At 37.9% G+C, this 18,154-nt stretch overlaps 1 protein-coding gene across 5 annotated transcripts in view; it reads left to right on the top strand.

Moving 5' to 3' along the window:
* LOC132129646 (ubiquitin carboxyl-terminal hydrolase 19-like) overlaps positions 1-10,400 on the top strand; it is a 30,110-nt gene extending 19,710 nt beyond the window's left edge. For all 5 annotated transcript variants that reach the window (XM_059541290.1, XM_059541289.1, XM_059541288.1 and 2 more), the window contains 7 exons: positions 1,119-1,456; positions 1,535-1,648; positions 1,733-1,949; positions 2,039-2,191; positions 4,003-4,169; positions 4,252-4,427; positions 9,303-10,400. In XM_059541290.1, the coding sequence (XP_059397273.1) occupies positions 1,119-1,456; positions 1,535-1,648; positions 1,733-1,949; positions 2,039-2,191; positions 4,003-4,169; positions 4,252-4,427; positions 9,303-9,443 (1,306 nt within the window). In that variant the 3' untranslated portion in view covers positions 9,444-10,400. The remainder of the gene's footprint in view (positions 1-1,118; positions 1,457-1,534; positions 1,649-1,732; positions 1,950-2,038; positions 2,192-4,002; positions 4,170-4,251; positions 4,428-9,302) is intronic.
* Positions 10,401-18,154: the final 7,754 nt, after the last annotated feature.

Raw genomic sequence — 18,154 nt, 5'->3', positions numbered from 1 at the left:
GTCTCTGTGTGAATTAATGAATGGCAGAGACGTGCGGGTTTGTTTACTACATAGACTGAAGCGCATGACGCTTGCATTAATTTCAGCATCTGAGCTTCAGAGTTCTCTCTCCATCAAGCGATCTGAACTTTTCAGTTCATCTCAATGGACGCACAGCACACCTGTATTTGATGCTCTGTTAACTCTTTGTGAAGGCGCACGACTCACCGTTGGAAACTACCGCTGTTTCTCACACATGCAAAGAGAGAGAGAGCGAGAGTCTTACCACGCTGAATCGACACGCTATATGTAAACTATTCTTTGTTGTCTTCTCCTGTCAAAATAATGGAGTTCATTTAGAATTATTCATATTTATTTTCAAACAAGCAGAAGACATACCGGTTTCTCCGGTAGTGGGCGGAGCTAATGCGCAAATGGCAATTTCATTGGCTGGCGCTGATCTAGTCCCGTCCCTGTTTTGATTTCAGCAAATCAGTTTGACCAAACGCAGACAGCGTGATTAATATTCATGAACCCAGCAGCTCATCAATTCATAGTGCATTGTATATACATTTTATGATAGTAGAATTAGTAGTTGTATTATCTTTTAATAATAATTAATATGATCTATTACTATTTTTTTTACAGAAACCCTCAATTACCAAAAATATCTTAAGCATCACCACCAGTCTTAAGTTCAGTTAAAATGACAAATATGCATTCATTAGGCCTAAAAGTTAATTTTTACATAAAGGCATTGTGCTAGAAATATTACTATTATTTAGTAATATGTATGTGATACTGCTACTACCGTTGAAAAAAATTTATAAAACTTTATTTTTTAAAGAAATAAATCACAATATTTCTACCGGTTCTTGACTCAAGAACGAGAAACGCTCCGGCAGTGGGCGTGTACGTTCGTTATCTGGCTCTGCTGCACAAATTTTCCCCCGGCCTTTATTTAAGACCGGCCTTTATTTGTCCGTGTTGACCACGCCTTAATTTTTTGTCTGTGTAGTTATTACAGCATTTATTTATAGACTATTTATTTGTTTTAATTGGGATGTTCTGGTATAAAAAGTCAAATCTTTTAACTAGGAACCAGCAGCGCTGTGTTAACCCTTCATTTCTGTGTGCAGGTATTCTGTCAATGTGTTCCAGCCACCTTTCCAGTCTGGTCGGACGTCTCCAGAGGCCAGTCTGTCCCATGTTGACCTGGACTCCATGGCGAGCAACGTTTCAGAATGTCAGGAGCAGGAGGAGGAACCGTCATCTGCAGGCGAAGTGGAAAGCCAAGCAGAGCATGGTGACTCTGGCACAGCCCCACAAACTGAGACCGCGTCTGTGATCTCCACAGCAGGTGGGGACACTCTCTCCACACACACCAGTGACTCGGGGTGCTGTGAGCTCGCCACCAGCTCCCAAGATTCTTTGGTGGAGAAAGAAACCTCATGTGAAAAGACTTTAAAACCCGAAGGTAAGTTGGTGTAAAAATCTTTGCCAAAATCTTTGTTTGTTGTGGAGTAATAGTTAATTGCTATTTGTTCATTGGTAGCTGTAGTGACCGGGTATCAGCAGCCTTCGGAGTCCGCCACTGGAAGTGCGTCTCAATTCTACATCGCAGTTCTGGACTCAAGCCAAAAGGAGGACAGAAAACTTGAGGACAAAGGTCAGTCAGAGGTTTTTGAATGGATTTGTTTTATAAAATGCTTGTTGGAGCTGTGTATCTTTATCATCCTGGTGCCAACTACAGGTGATGCGATACTGGAGCTGCCTGATGACTGCACGCTGGAGTTGGTGTGGAAGAACAACGAGCGGCAGAAGGAATATGTGCTGGTCCGCTCTAAAGAGCTGGAGTTTGATGAAGACCCTGGCTCTGCTACAGAGACATCCAGGGCAGGACACTTCACCTTAGAGCAGTGCCTGAACCTCTTTACCAAACCTGAGGTGCTGGCCCCTGAAGAGGCATGGTACGGACAGACGTGTCAGTTTCAAAGTGTGTTTAATTGAGATCATAAATGTGACTGGCCCACATGTATCTTCTCTTGTTGTGGTTCAGGTATTGTCCTAAGTGTCAGCAACACAGGGAGGCCTCTAAACAGCTGCTGCTTTGGCGTCTTCCCAACGTGCTTATCATCCAGCTCAAGCGCTTCTCGTTTAGGAGCTTCATATGGAGGGACAAGATTAATGATATGGTTGATTTCCCAGTCAGGTACACTGAACTATACTCTTGTCTCACTGGCGGTCACTAGCAAAGGCCTTCAGAAGTTTGGCATCTGCCAGATTTATTTTCATGTTTTTGAAAGAAGCATTTTATGCTCACCAAAGATGCATTTATTTGATCAAAAATACAGTAAAAACAGTAATGTTGTGAAATATTATTACAATTTAAAATGACTGTTTTCTATTTTAATATATGCAAATATATCACTCCAGTCTTCAGTGTCACATGACTCTTCAGAAATCATTCTAATATGCTGATTTTGGAGTGTGAAAAGCAATATTTTTCTGAAAACCATGACAGAAACGTTTGTAAGATTCTTTGATGACTGGAAAGTTTAATATAACAGCATTTAATTGAAATATAAATCTTCTATTACAAATATCTTAAGACCCAAGTATACTTGATTTTATTTCTTTATATTTTTTTTTTTTACAAGTACGCTATCGTATGCGCACAGTCGAGTGTGTAGCCTTCCAAGTATAGTCCATTTGAAGTGTCGGCACCGAGCGCCAACCTCCCGCTCTCTCTCGTGAGGCCAATAAGGAAGTGACTAAAACTGTAATTCATCGACTGGCCGCTTGAGGCTAGCTGCAAAAGAGTCAGTCCCATAGACTCCCCATGTTAAAATGCCCAACTTTACAGCAGGAAAAAACATGTTTACAGTCTGGTTCAAAAAATGATTTTGGTCTAAATAGCTAATTTTGCCCTCCATGACAACTGTGAGGGGGGTGAATTTTTTTATAACTCATCCGTTTAAATTATTTTACTTACTTAAAGTTCTGCATAATTAAGGGCGTAGCCACTTGAGTGACAGGTGGATTGCCGCTGCTGACACTGCCATCGTGCTAGGTGGGTGTGGCTACAGCAACTAGCTCCCGCCTTTTTGCCCATTTTTGATTGTCCGGGAGAGTCGCGCGGTGACGCGTTGCCAAGATGGCGACGGCCCGCTCTACACACTTTAGGCTTCAAAAACTCTCTTCAGGAGTCTACGGGTGACGTCACGGACACTACGTCCATGTTTTTATACAGTCTATGGTCGGCACATGAACTCTATAGAGACTCATCTTTGTCCAGCATCTGCTCTATTTTTTCAAAAATTTCTGACTGATTAAAAATGTCTTTGTACTCTCTTAACTTAAAGTTTCTGCTATCTCATCACCCTTTCACACAATCGCTTATCAAAGCGGTTGTCTGTTGTTGCAGTATCTTTTATTTTGATGTTGTTCAGTCTCTTTAGTTTTGTTTTCTACTGTGAAACAACAGCCCGGGCTAGTGTCGCCACCTTGTGGAACAACTGAGTAGTGCTAAACCAAGTCCATAACCCGCATTTGTTCATGCAAAGTATGCACGGTAACAAAAGTGGTGTAGTGCACGTAATATTCTGTTGACAAAATTTGTGTGACATGCACTGTACTTGGACCCTCGTTTATGTGAAAAAACCAAAGTATACTTTGGCCTTAAATGGTCACTTTTGATCAATTTAATGTGTTCTTTCTGAACAAAAGTATTCCTATGATTTCAGCTCACTAGTTGCTTGGCACTATTTCTTTGCAAAGCTGCTCTAAGAGTGGTTTGAAAAAAGTTACAACATTAATTAGATACTAAGTAAACATTTGAAAATGACATTAATACGTTCTCAGTTGTTCGTGACACTGCAAAAATAATCCTGATAGTTCAGGTGGAGTTTAACAGCAGTATGAACTGCGAACATGTCATTTGGCTAAATAGTTTTGTTTATTACCATGTTTTAGATTGGCCATATAATGGATGTTTTACCTAGATTTTTCTGTCTTCATCAGAAACCTGGACCTGAGTAAGTTTTGTATTGGTCATAAGGGTGACATCCAGCAGCCCCCCATCTATGATCTCTATGCTGTGATAAACCATTATGGCGGCATGATCGGAGGACATTACACGGCCTACGCTCGTCTTCCCAGCGACAAGAACAGCCAGCGCAGCGACGTTGGTATGAGTGAGCTCTTCTAGATCAGTAACATCTCACCGGCTATGATGTGAAACATCTCACTGTCTGTCGTTTACTATTTCAGGCTGGCGTTTGTTTGATGACAGCACAGTGACAACGGTGGAAGAGAGTCAGGTTGTTACACGTTACGCCTATGTGCTGTTCTACCGCCGCAGGAACTCTCCGGTAGAGAGGCCGTCTCACTTACTGGGGCCCCTTGGAGCCGAATCCTCGGCTGCAACCGGCGGTGCTGCCAGTCAGGTGAGCTCAGCTCCTTCTCATGCAGCCCAATGGAAAAACAGTTTAATCTTAGTGGAGCAGCTATATACTTGTTCATTAAAGTTGCAAGGAGTTGGGTAACATTCCTGGTAGATTCTCAAAATGGAAAAAAAAGCTGTTTCTCCATCGTTCATTTTTTAATGAGCCGTCTCTCAGAATTACTCAGACAACATCAGCTGATTATAATTTAATTAGGCGTTTCATGAGTGGTTATGTTCTCTTGGATGTTCTGGAGTATTATCACCTTGTGAAATCTATCAGTCATGACTAATAGATGAATCGCAATGAATATTGAGTTGATTTGATGAGTTGTGTTATGATCTCCTGACGCTTTCCTGATTATTGCTCTTTGTTCATGACTTTTGTTCTTTGCATTTTTAACTAGGGCTGGGTATCGTTCAATAATTTTCAAAATCGATACTGATACCTTGACTTCCATTCTGGTTCCTGAACGATACTTTTTTCAATACCAATTTGATGAAATCCGTTTTAACAAGATTGCATTACACATTACCTAACAAAAACTTTGGTTTTCTTTTTTCAGCTTGAGGTTTTTACAGACTCAAAGACTCATCTTCTGAGCCACTGCACAAAGGAACAAAATGTAACCAAGAAAATAAATCAGTGCTAATAGTTTTAATAAAGTGGAAATAGTTTTCATTTTCCACATCTTTTAGGCTACATTTACACTTGCGTTTTCATTTCAAAGTGCATAGCTTAGACAGAATCCTCATTTCTTCCAGCGCTGTCTGCCTGTGTTTTCTCTACCGCGATCGCTGTTTTGCCTCATTATCTGCTCACATGTCAATCATATTATGTGTTCATAACAAGCCTTTTTACTGATGACGTGTCACAGGTGTCTTTACAGAAGAGGGTCGCTGGCAGTGTGAATGGGGCTTTACATCAATGGGGGTCAGACGCTTACATACTACAGTCTCACGTGTGAGCCACGTCTCTGAATGTAATCGACATAAACTAGTGTTTTTCCTTGATGCCTCACTAGAGCCAATCACCAGCACTTGATTTAGGCACATCAAGTTTGCTTGCATGCTTATTGGTTCACTGAAGTTAATGAGATTTAACCCTTTAGGTATTGAATTTTGTACCAAACGGCGACATTTTTCGATACTCAGTATAGAGGCAGTTCAAGGTCGGTGTCTAAAAAGTATTAAACTTGATACCCAGCCCTATTTCTAACCAGAAGTTTCTTCACATCTTGTTCTGAGCTCTGTTGAACTTAATCATCATAAAACTTTGAAAGTGATTCAGGAACATCAGCATCTTTAAAAAGAATAGATTATGAAGCACATGAAACAAGTTAAACATTTGGGGGAATATTTTGCATCAGTGGTCCATCCTTAAAGTTCAAGCTGGTGATTTATGGGTCCAAGGAAACAATTTCTTTAATTTAGTAGATGCATCAATCACAGGCTGTGTACATTGATTCACAAAGCTATGATTTGAAAATGGAATGCTACTCTTGGACACAAAGAGGCTTCTTGGGGTCCCTTTGCATGCTATATTGCTTACCCATCCACCTGAGTGTGTGAAACTGGAGCAGTGAGCTCTCTGATACACAGTGTAATTGGTGTTCTACGGTGGAATGATGAGGCAAGGCCCTTTCCCAGAAGCTGACACAGGTTTCCGCCAATCGCAGGCGTCTCTGATATGGCAGGAACTGGAGGAGGATGAGGAGGGGCATCGAGAGGCCTCTTTTCGGAGCCTGTTCTGCCCCGGTCTGCGTGGAAGAAGAGCCAGGATGAGGTCAGCGGAAGAAGAGGAGGGCAGGGCAGGGCAGGGCATTCTAACCGCAGAGGAAACCTTATCTCAGATTACTCTGATGGCAAGCGTCTGAGATATTTCATCATGGGAACTGTGGCAGCAGTTCTAGCCTTGCTGTTCAACCTCATCTATCCTTTGTTGTACTGGTCCAACTGAGCTTAATTTACTGGTCACTGCAGCCGCAGACCCTCAACAGAAACTAAAGATTTGCTCTTTGCATTTTACTTTGCATTTTTCTGTTAATCATCACTCTTCTCTTAGCTTCTTAAATGTCTTTTAGCTTGTGAGTCACACAGCCTGATAAATATACATGCTGTTCAGGGTTTGTTTTTAATTTTTAATTTAACAATGATGTCCAGAATGTTTCATAAATACTCAGGAAAAATGTACTTCGTATATGCATTTAAGGTTGACACATCCTCAGAGCAGTTAGAAGGACACTACCTTTTTAGCCAGACTTATTTTATTTTCGCTCTATGAACAATCAATAAATCAAAACTTTGATTAAAAATATTTAAGGGATCTAAAAAAAAAGATTTACTCGGTCATGTTGTTCCAATCCTGTATGACTTTATTTTTCAGAACATAAAAGATGATATTTTAAAGAATGTTGGTAACAAAGCAGTTTCCGTTTCCATTGGATGTTTTGCTCCATACAATGGAAGTCAACAGGAACTAAAGCTGTTTGGTCCCCGGTGTTGTTCAAAATAACAAGTTTTATGTTCATACAGGTTTAGAAGGACATGAGGGTTAGTAAATGGTGGTGGAATGTACTTTTTTCTTTTAGTGGACAGTCTCTTTAATATCTGCTAGTCAGCATTGTGTATCAGATGTATGTATGAATACAGAAAAATCGGTGAATAAATAACAAAGAACTGAACAGATGGGTTACCAGAGACATCACACACAGTTCTTACATCCTCCTTATACAGTTATATATTTTCATGATAAGGGTTACTCTCCCAATAGCCCCACATACACACACAAAAGAAAAGAGGTACACTAAAAATAACAAGCACACACAAATATGCCAATATGTGATGACTCTTTATATCTGTAGTTGTATTATGTCAGATTTAAAGTCAATATTAATTAAAAATTTACTCTAGTTAATATGTTAGTGTTGATTTCTGGACTTATAATGCATCATTCATCAGTGCATGCTGTTCCCCAAGATTTGTTTTTCTTTTCTCAATGTGTTTTTATTTCAGCTGATAATGTTAACCAATGGGTAGATAGTGATTTTCTGTTGTTTTAGCAAAATCCTTCGTTCTGACCCCATTCTGTAACACCCACTGAATGCAATTGATGAAATCAGGTTCTGTCTCGAAATGTCCTTTTCTTTTTCTTGTTTATTGTCATATTATAGAAGTAATATCATCTGTCTGTTCTATTTCATGTTGACTTTAAATATAGACTGGTAGAGTCATAGTCTTTATATTTTGGGGATTTTTTTTTCCTTGTTCTTATTTCCAATTGTTTCAATATTTCAGGGTAAAATAGAGACAAGAGCTTTAATTTTAGTGGATGAATTACTGATTTTATTTCACACATTGGCAAAAATTTGCTGTTTTATTCATTTGTGTGTGTGTGAGTGGGTGTGTTTTGCACTTGTGATATTTTAATAGTTTAACCCTTTCATTGCTGTGTCCTTTTTCCTGCATTGTGGCTAAACTGTTGATTTTGATTTTACACTTTTGCAGAAACATTTGTCACTCTTGATGTTTCAGAGTGTCACCCCTTCATTGATATGTACCATATTTTCCGCACTATAAGGCGCACCTTCAATGAATGGCCTATTTTAGAACTGTTTTCATATATAGGGCGCACCGGATTATAAGGCGCATAGAATAGAAGATACTGCAGTCAAACGTTTGACTGGGTTTGCATTATGCATCCACTAGATGGAGCTGTGCCAAAGGGAATGTCAACATTTTGACAGAGCGCCTTGATCCATATTCAAGGCTTTATAAGGCGCACTTGTTTTTTGAGAAAATTAAAGGCTTTTAAGTGTGCCTTATAGTGCGGAAAATATGGTACTTTTTTATGCATCAAGGCTGTTTTGTAGAATCTACATGCAAAAACGTATGTATTTTTCTGATTTTTTCCTATTTATTGTTCATTTCCTATGGCAACCCTTTTTGACCACGAAGGCCACAAGTGTGACCCCTTTTTTTTTAATGACCACTTAGCCTTTTTGAATCATTCCCTCAATTGTATTTTTTGTTTACATAGCAAGTGCCATAAAAGTCACATTTCAAGTTTCATACCTTTCAGATGAAGTTACAATTTTTAATTCAAGATCGTTAGGTCCGTAGCGACCAAAAACCACCAGAGGGTTAAAAATAGATTAACTGATTACCATTTTGTGAGTCAGCGAGGCAGTTTTTCTCCCCTCTACCTGGCATCATTGATTCAAAGTCTAGTTGCGCGTGTTGTAAATTGAGATGAGATCCACATATTGTAAAATAAATGGTACGAGGGTTTTTGGATATGTTGCTGTTACAAAAGTCTCAGGGATGCTGGTGCTCTATAATGATTGATTATAAATGTCACTATAAAGCCTGACATTTGGCTTCTGTGAATGCCTCAGATCTGGACACAATGACCAAAACAGACCCATCAGATTGTTCTTATACTTCACTAAGGTCATAGGTCAAGATTATGTCATGATGGGTGTTCCTGTTTGAAATGTTACTGGTTCTAATTAAAAGGTAAATCTTTGGGCAAAGGACTGCTTTGTGCATGTATGTTATCATTTAAGCAGTAATTGAATATATTTGCTATGTAAGTGCTTTTTATTTAAATATTATCTTAAAATGACAATATGTTCATGTTATTTATGACGCTGCACAAAATGTCCCAGCAATAATTGAGACCACTTTAAATGCTGCTCAATTGTAATAATGCCTGTATCACGCTCTAGATAAACAATAAATAATTCAAGAGGACCCGAATCACTCATTTGAAATAGTTGAATACTTCAACTTTCTTTGTGTGTGTGTGTTGGCATCCAAGTCTCCACTTGAAAGATGCATAAAGTTTCTCCCTTTATAATGGTGGTTTATTTTACAGGCTTCTAGCCAGAACCTGTTTGGGACAGACCTGGACCCAGACGGACCGCCTCGGTTGAGCACAGAAGTGACCTCTGACATGTTTGCACACTCTGGAGAATGTGCCGCCCCGTCCTACAGCAGCATGGAGGAGGTGGATTGAAACTTCACCCAGTCAGGGAGACTTGCTATTTCAAAAAAGAGAAAAATAGACATTAGTACTCGCAAGTGAATCTAGCATGGCAAAGGTGCTCAAATTTGTTTTTGTTCTTTACATTTGCAGTGTGGATATAAAGGCCACATTGCATTTCCAATGCAAAGACTGTTGGGAGACGGCTGATTAAAGATGACATGCAGTGTTGATGCTTACAGTAAAGACTAATCCTCCAACACATTCACAAATAATTCTGTAATTCTGGAAGGTGCACACATTGAAATACACTGTCATAAGAAGAAGCGCACACGTCTCTAAGTTTTTTTTTTATGTATATATGTAATCATTTTAACAGAAATTATGCCATTCACAATTTCACATGGTAGGTTTCTAATACAATGTTTATCTTGCTTGAATTTACACGAGGTGTTACTTTGGTAAAAAACGATCGGCGAGTGTTAACAGCATGGTTGGTTTGGATACACAGAAGAGTTTGGTGTTTGTTCTCACTGAAATGTCTCCTGGCCTGATGTGTTTCTCTGTAAAGAGTCTGGAGGTGTTGTGTAAAAGTTTTTGCAGGTGTTGTAGGTGAGGTTTTAAGTGTGAACAAGGCAGATTGCTTGAGTTTTTTCCCCCCTTTCATACTCAGGCCATTTCTCAACTTGATGTACTGTTCTTTCTTTCTCAGACAATCTAGTGATTGCAATTCTTTTGTTTTACTCCATGTCAGATCCTGTGGAAATACAAAAAGCTTGATCGATTGAGATGCATGTTGACCTACAATAGCCCTAAGTACTGTGTATCATATATCATCTCTTTTGTTTTTCTAAATTGTGAGTAGATTGCTGTTTTCGTGTTGGACTGCATAGCAAGCAGGAACTGGGGGATTTGATCGTAAGAATGCTGCTGTGAATAAAACAAATGGTTAATATAAATAAAGGCCTTTTTTTGTGTAACAACTTTAAATGTTACAGTTGTTATGTGCATGTTTATTTGTCAAGTTTCACAGCAGTGAAATGATCAATTTCTCTGGTGAAGAAATAAACTCCTAGATCTTAGATGGCCTAAAAGTGAGTACATTTTCATTTTCAGATGATATATGACGTTCATATACTCAAAGACTGTTAGGCTCAACAACAACAACAAAAAACTATCTTGCTCAGCATCATGAAATCACATGGTTCTAACTGTTTTCAGGTAAATTGGAGCTGTTGTCAAAAACAAACTCTTCCTCCAGCCTTGAGAGGGTGCCATCACATACTGCTAGACTAGTTAGACTTTATTGACGGACCACTTTCAACTCCCGAGAACAATGCGTTTATTGCGTGATTTCAATCAAAATAAATATAATACAGGCCCTTCATTTCACCATATTTAGTGGATTAATATATTTTTTCATAGTCCGGCAGGAGAAGGAAGGCAGCAGTAGGTGGCGCGCTCACTACGTTCACCCGTGAAGCGCGGCAGCCTCAGTCTTTCTCGCGGGATTTGACACTGACAAGGAAGTGATGCTGTCATCGATTCCAATTCCTGGTCCTGGAATCACTGTTGTTTTCGATTCTTTTTTTTTTTTTTTTTTTTTTTAGATTAAAAGGAACCTAATCTCACCATGATGAATGCAGGATAGGTTGTATAATGTATCCTTCCTATAATATGAAGCTAAAAAAAATAAAATAAATTGACGATACGAAATTTTTTGTTTTTTCAGCTTTGCCCGTGAAATTAGTCATAGCCCAGCTCAGCAGGGACATGCTTTAAAAATTAAATAAGACATGAAGTGTCTAAAATAAATGTGCACAGTTCAGCTTAATGGTGAAGTTTACTTTGTATACTTTGCAAAATATTAACAAACCATACACTGAAACAAAATAACCAGAACATTAATTACTGATAGAGCTCTGTCAATCAGGTGCGCTCTCGTCCACTGATCTATGCTCGTGACGTATTATTTATAATTATCATTGGCTGATAGAAATGCTTAAAAAATATATATATTTTAGATGGTAATAAGATCAAGACCCTCAGTGACGTCATGATCTATTCGTTCATGCAGCGCTCAAAATTGTGGACAAGCCAGTTCCACCGTAAAATAACCTCTGAATCGTTTATATATATATATATATATATATATATATATATATATATATATATATATATATATGTATATATATATATATATATATATATGTATGTATGTATATATATATATATATATATATATGTATGTATGTATATATATATATATATATATATATGTATGTATGTATAGAAAATTGAAAATAATCTTTTATCTCACAACTGTTCTAATTATGGCTTAGGTGAATTGTGGTTCTGAAACGGAAGAGTAGGCTACATCCTAAAATTCAAATGATTTTGAGTGCCGGCTCGTTTTCTTTCTGTTTATTTTCGTGAATTTAAATGTGTGCAGCCTTTGTCGGATGTAGCCTTCCGTTAGAGAGACTCCCATAGTTAAGCTTTGTTTTTTTTGTTTTTTTGTTTTTTTTTTGTTTTTAAACCAATGCAATCTTTATTAAATCTTTACGATACAAACAATAAGAACACACAAATAGAGTCATTAATACAGAAACCAAAAAAATATATAAAAGAACAGAGCCAGGGGAGTTTCAAATAAATACATTAAAGATAGAGCATAATTGAATGGTTTTAGCAGCCTTCTTATTTTTTGAATCATGGATGGAATTGATGTACTGTTCCGTCTCCTTACCAAAAGCAATAAAAGAAGGTTTAGAATTACTAAATTTCGCTTTGTGAATATGATATTTCCCTAAAATGATCAATAGATTAACTAGGTATATTTCTTTCTGTTTTTTACTCTTGTTATCATGGAAGCCAAACAGTACATTTTTCCAAAACAAAAAAAAATCAGCAATAAGATTAACAGTAATGTATCGGGACAGATCTTTCCAGAATGTGATGGCATAGGGACATTGCCAGAACAGATGTACCATTGTTTCTGGACATATTCCACAAAAAGAACAGTTAACACATATGTCAAGCTTAAACCTAAGGAGATAATGCTTAGCAGGATAATACCTATGTATGATTTTGAAAGAGACTTCTCTTACTTTATTCATAAGGAGATATTTGTAAGGAAGGTTCCATATATTCCCGCAATTCAGGTTGTTAACAAAGTTAGACCAATAAGGAACAACATTAGGTATGCTGGTAACATCTTTCTGGAATAAAGAGCGAATATTACGATTATTATTCCTCATTGTGGTTGCGAAACATATTTTACCAACTGAGGTCAACTTAGGGTCCAAATCTGGTAGGCAATCTGGTTTTCCAGCCCCTTTTAAGAGAATTAAAATACCAGATGGGATGGCATCCATAACAATTGCAAACTCTCTTGGGGTAACTGGAATGCCAAAAGTGTTAAGGAATTCAGAATAATTCATCAATGATCCACTATCATTTATTAGTTGGGAAACTAGAATAATGTTATTATTGAACCATGTCTTAAAAAATAAGGATTTATTCTTGAATTTAATAAGCCGATTATTCCAGATGAAGCACCTATGTGGGGAGAAATTATGTTTGTAAATTAATGACCATGCTAAGAACATTTGTTTATGGAATTTAGATAAAATTAAGGGAATTTTTTCTATTTTATAATCACATAAAAGTAAGAATTCTAGACCACCAACCTTAGAGAAGATATAGTTAGGTATAAAATTCCATGTAGATGTGGGATTTTTTAGAAAATGCTGTATCCAATTAATTTTAAAAGTATTATTAAGGGTTGTAAAATCAAGAAAGTTAAGACCACCACGTTCAAAGGTGTTCATGATAACAGATTTTTTCACATAATGAGTCTTGTTTTTCCAAATAAAATTGAAAAGTGACTTGTCAATAGAATTAGAGAGATTTTTGTTGACAAACAAGGGGATAGCTGCATATGTAAGACGGGATAAACCTTCTGCTTTTGTCAACAATACTCGTCCTTTCAAGGATAAATCCCTCTGCAGCCACTGATTTAGCTTTTTCTTTGTCTTATCACTAATCAAATTAAAGTTTACAGAGCATCTCTCCTCCTCATTTTTCATTATAGTAATCCCATAAGTAATCTTATCTTTGATTGGGATGCCATAGATCTGGGAGGTGTCGCTTTCTTTAAGGGAAAAAAGTTCACACTTCTTCAGATTTAAGCAGAGTACAGAAGCTGCCGAAAATAATTCTATTGTTTTGATAGCGATTGGCACTTGGCTGGCATCTTTTAAAAATAGTGTAGTATCATCTGCTAGCTGGGTGAGGATAACTTCTCTTTCTGCAATTGAAATTCCTTTTAAAGTACTATTTTTAATATGGGTGGAAAGAAGTTGAGAACATAAAATGAATAGATAGGGGGAGGCAGGGCAGCCCTGTCGGATGCCTCTTTGCAGCTCAAATCTAGGTGATGTCCCATTTTTAAGTCTGATAGAGCTATTGCCTTTGCAATACATTGTTCTAACAGCTTTACAGAAAAAATCACCAAAACCAAATTTCTCAATAGTTTGAAATATAAAGTTATGTTCTACTGTGTCAAAGGCTTTATAGAAGTCCAAGAAAAATATATAACTATCATCAGGGCATAAAAATGAATAATCAATTATATCTAAGACAAGCCGAATATTGTTTGAGATGTGTCTTTTTCTCATGAATCCTGATTGGACTTCATCAATAATAGGGTCTAAAACATTTTTTAATCGTTTTGCAATAATTGAGGCAAAAATTTTGTAGTCGGTGTTCAGTAATGAAATAGGTCGCCAATTATCTATAAACAGTGGATCTTTATTGGGTTTGGGGATTAACGTAATTAAACCTTGGGTCAGCGAAGGGGGTAAAGAACCCTTTTCAACACTTTCTAATATTACTTCAAGTAGAAAGGGAGCTAATTCTTGTGTAAAAGCCTGATAAAACTCTGCAGAGAGGCCATCAACACCAGGAGATTTGTTAGTTTTACAATGTTCAATTGCAAATGTAATTTCCTGCAAGTTAATAGGGTCATCGCAGAGTTTCCTATCATCTTGAGAGATTGGAGTGATGATGAGAGAGTTCAAGAATGTAGTGGATGATTGATGGCAATATTGAGATTTGTATAAATTACTATAGAAGTCCGCACAGAAAACAGCTATGCTCTTCGGATTATCAGTTACAGTATTGTTAATATTAAGTTGCTGGATTAAATTACATTTCCCATGATATCTTTCTAAGCCAAAAAAATAGGCAAAGTTCTGCTCCCCTTTTTCAATCCACCTTTTCCTTGACCTTATTAAGGCACCTTTTGCTTTGTTAGAGAAGATCTCATTTAGTTTAAGTTGTTCTGAAATTAAAGATAGTCGTTCCTCTTCTGATATATCAGCAGGGTCCTTTTGGTACAAGGAAATTATTTTAGAGACCACTCTTTCTTCCTCCAGTTTACGTTTTTTTGATAAGATACTACCATAATTCCTCAAATATTGGCCAGTTTTAAATTTTAAAAGTTCCCAATTGCTACCAAAAGCATTCTCGGACTTTGCTTTATTCCAGAATTTCACTATTAGATTCTTTATATCTGATTTTACTACATCGTGTTGCAGGAGTGAACTGTTTAGTTTCCAGTAAGCATTCCTACATCTTGTGGAGGGGGCAGAGTACAAAGGAATAAAAATGGAGACCGCATTATGATCGGTTAATGGGGTTGTGATGATATTAACTGATATTTTATCAATATTCAAATTATCGGAAACTAACCAATAGTCCAATCGTGAACGTCTGGTGGCACTTCTATTACTCCAAGTTAAAGCATTTATGTTAGGGTTGTTAAATCTCCATACATCAATCAAGTTAAATTTTTCCATAAATAATGTTAAGTTATCATTTACTGCAGTGGAAACACGTGGAGGCCAACAGTCAATATTGTGATCCAGAATCATGTTAAAATCCCCACCTATTACAATACCTGAATTTGGAAAGTTATTAAGTGTATTTTGTATATGCTTCTCTAAGGTTTCAAGTAATATGTCGTTCTCATGGTTAGAATTATATCCATATATATTAATAACTATCAAAGTAAAATTTTCAATGGTTAATACTTGAAAAATAAAACTACCTGATGTATCACTGACAGATAAAAGAACAGTCCCTGAAAAATTATATTTTAGAGTCGCAACACCAGAAGAATGTTCAGACCTGTGAGCCTGCCACAGATCATTCCCCCATTGGGATCTCCAAAATCTACCATCGTCCGGAACGGAGTGTGACTCTTGAATAAAACAGAAATCAGATTTGTGCTGCTTGACAAACAAAAATAACGCCTTGCGTTTAACAATATTCCTTATCCCCCTGGCATTGAGAGTAATGATAGATAAAGACGTATTAACAAAAACTGATAGAACAATATGAGGTAAAGTTCGAGAGAGAAAAAATAAAATAAAATAGACTTTAACCTTACTGTAAGGAGCTGCACCAATAAACTTGAAGGTACATAGCAAAACTTAGTGAAACACTGAAAACTAATGAGATACCTAGGTTCTCAGTCGACAACTTAATAAATACCATATATTAGCAACTAATAGACATAAAATGCTATATAGAGCACTGCAAATAATTGAACAGGATGTAATAGACGTTGTCTTATAAACATAATCAGTTGAGTGTCATTAAAGAGCTCAACAACCTTTATAAAAACTGTTATAAAAATAAAGTGTATCTCAGAACAGAAAAATATACACCCATTGAATAATGAGCATTTAGGATATTATAGCTTAACTCAACTTAAGGCACATATTGACAGGTGTGACGTTTACCACAGTCAGGTCTCTGGAAACAGTTCAGCCCCGTTAGCAAAGGCTCGACCTCCAATGAAGTAAGCAGCTTTCCCTTGTTCTCGTGCTTTAGCCACCAGTGGCCACAGCTGCATCCTTCGCTCTCTGACTGCTGGGGACAAATCTTCGGCAAAACGTAGCTTGTTGCTTTGCAGGAAAGTAGACTTCTTTGCGGCCTTCCAAACAGCGTCGCGGTAAATACGAGCACTAAACTGCATAATTATCCCTCGAGGCTTGGTGGCACCTTTCTTTAATCGGCCAAGACGATGCACTGAGTCAATAACATCAGGGAGTTTGTCCTTGTGTTCAGGCAGGATGGACTGACAGATGTGTATAACCTCTTGGCGGACGTTCTGGTCTTTGTTTTCAGCCACACCGAAGAGTCGCAGGTTCCACCGTTGCGAATAGTTTTCCAGCTCAGTAATTCGTTGTTCCAGTAGGCTCGTCTTTTTCTCTGCCACGCTGACACGGTTATCAATGTGTGTCACTTTACCTTTCACTTCACTGATCTCAGCGCAGGCAAAATCAACAGTCTTCTTTAGCCCCTCAATCTTCAGTGTATTGTTGGAAATCATTTTCTCCACACTTTTTTCCAGGGAGTCAATTCTCGTGTTGAAGATGACTGAGATTCTCTGCACAATACCTTCACTGTCTATATCTATGGAGCGTTGCAGCTTCATTTTTTTGGTGCAGGAGGTTTGGAGGGAGTTGTGGAAGGAGTTATGGGGAGAGGGGGGAAATCAGAGTCCCCGAGGGAGATCACAGGAACATCTGCCATACAGTAGTCGTGTAGGTTGTTCACAAGCGGATTGTCCGTCGATACCTGCATGCTGCCGTAGTTGGGGAAGTTGTGGCCTAATGGTTAGAGAGTCGGACTCCCAATCGAAGGGTTGTGAAGGAATTGTGGGTGGGGGGAGTGCATGTACAGTTCTCTCTTCACCTTCAATACCATCACTTAGGTGCCCTTGAGCAAGGCACTGAACCCCCAACTGCTCCCTGGGCGCCGCAGCATAAATGGCTGCCCACTGCTCTGGGTGTGTGTTCACAGTGTGTGTGTGTGTTCACTGCTCTGTGTGTGTGCACTTTGGATGGGTTAAATGCAGAGCACGAATTCTGAGTAGGCTATGGGTCACCATACTTGGCTGATTGTCACGTCACTTTCACTTTCATAGTTGTGAGATGCTAGCTAGTGATGCTGTTAGCCGAGGTAGTTCCCCAAGTGCGTCATTAAAAAGTGAAAATTCTATACAATACAAGCTTACCAATAAAATGACACGGTGCACCTAACTCTGCATTAAGGCATCTCCAAAAAATATACTTTACTTAACTATGAATCACTAGTATGCAAGTCTGAAGGTGAACAGCTCAGAAACGTACACACGCTTACTCCGCCATCTTGTGCGAAAAGCCTAGTTAAGCTTTGTTGAACTGAAAAATACTCTGAATGATGAGTCGATTCCCAACGCCTCGGAATCGAGGAATCGATTCTTTTTGGAATCGATTCCCAGCCCTATATATGTCTATGCTTTACACTGTCTTTATGTTTTCACCGCCGGTTTCAGAGTTCAGCGGTCATCGCACAGTTACTGCTTTAGTGTGTTTTGCTACTTAATGCATTATTTATGATTATCTTTTTTTTTTTTTATGATTTGTCATGGTAGAATTTTCATTTGAAGAGAGTTGCAAAATTTATTAGCTATTGGCCCATGTGTTAGGGATAGAATACAGCCATCTGCAGGTTAGAGGAAAAACTTACAGTAAAAGAAAGAAAGTGCAATGACCACCTATATCCAGCAGAGGTCCATAGGGACACATTCATTTTCAGATAGGTTCAAGTCAATTTCTCTTCATGTTTCAACCTCTCGCAACTTTATGAAATATATTTTGTGAATATATATTTAAACATTCTAAAAT

The sequence above is a fragment of the Carassius carassius genome, chromosome 46 (genome assembly GCF_963082965.1).
Source record: "Carassius carassius chromosome 46, fCarCar2.1, whole genome shotgun sequence".
Taxonomy (NCBI): Eukaryota; Metazoa; Chordata; class Actinopteri; order Cypriniformes; family Cyprinidae; genus Carassius; species Carassius carassius.
Note: the sequence above shows the minus strand (reverse complement) of the source record. Positions and strands in the feature narration are given on the sequence as shown.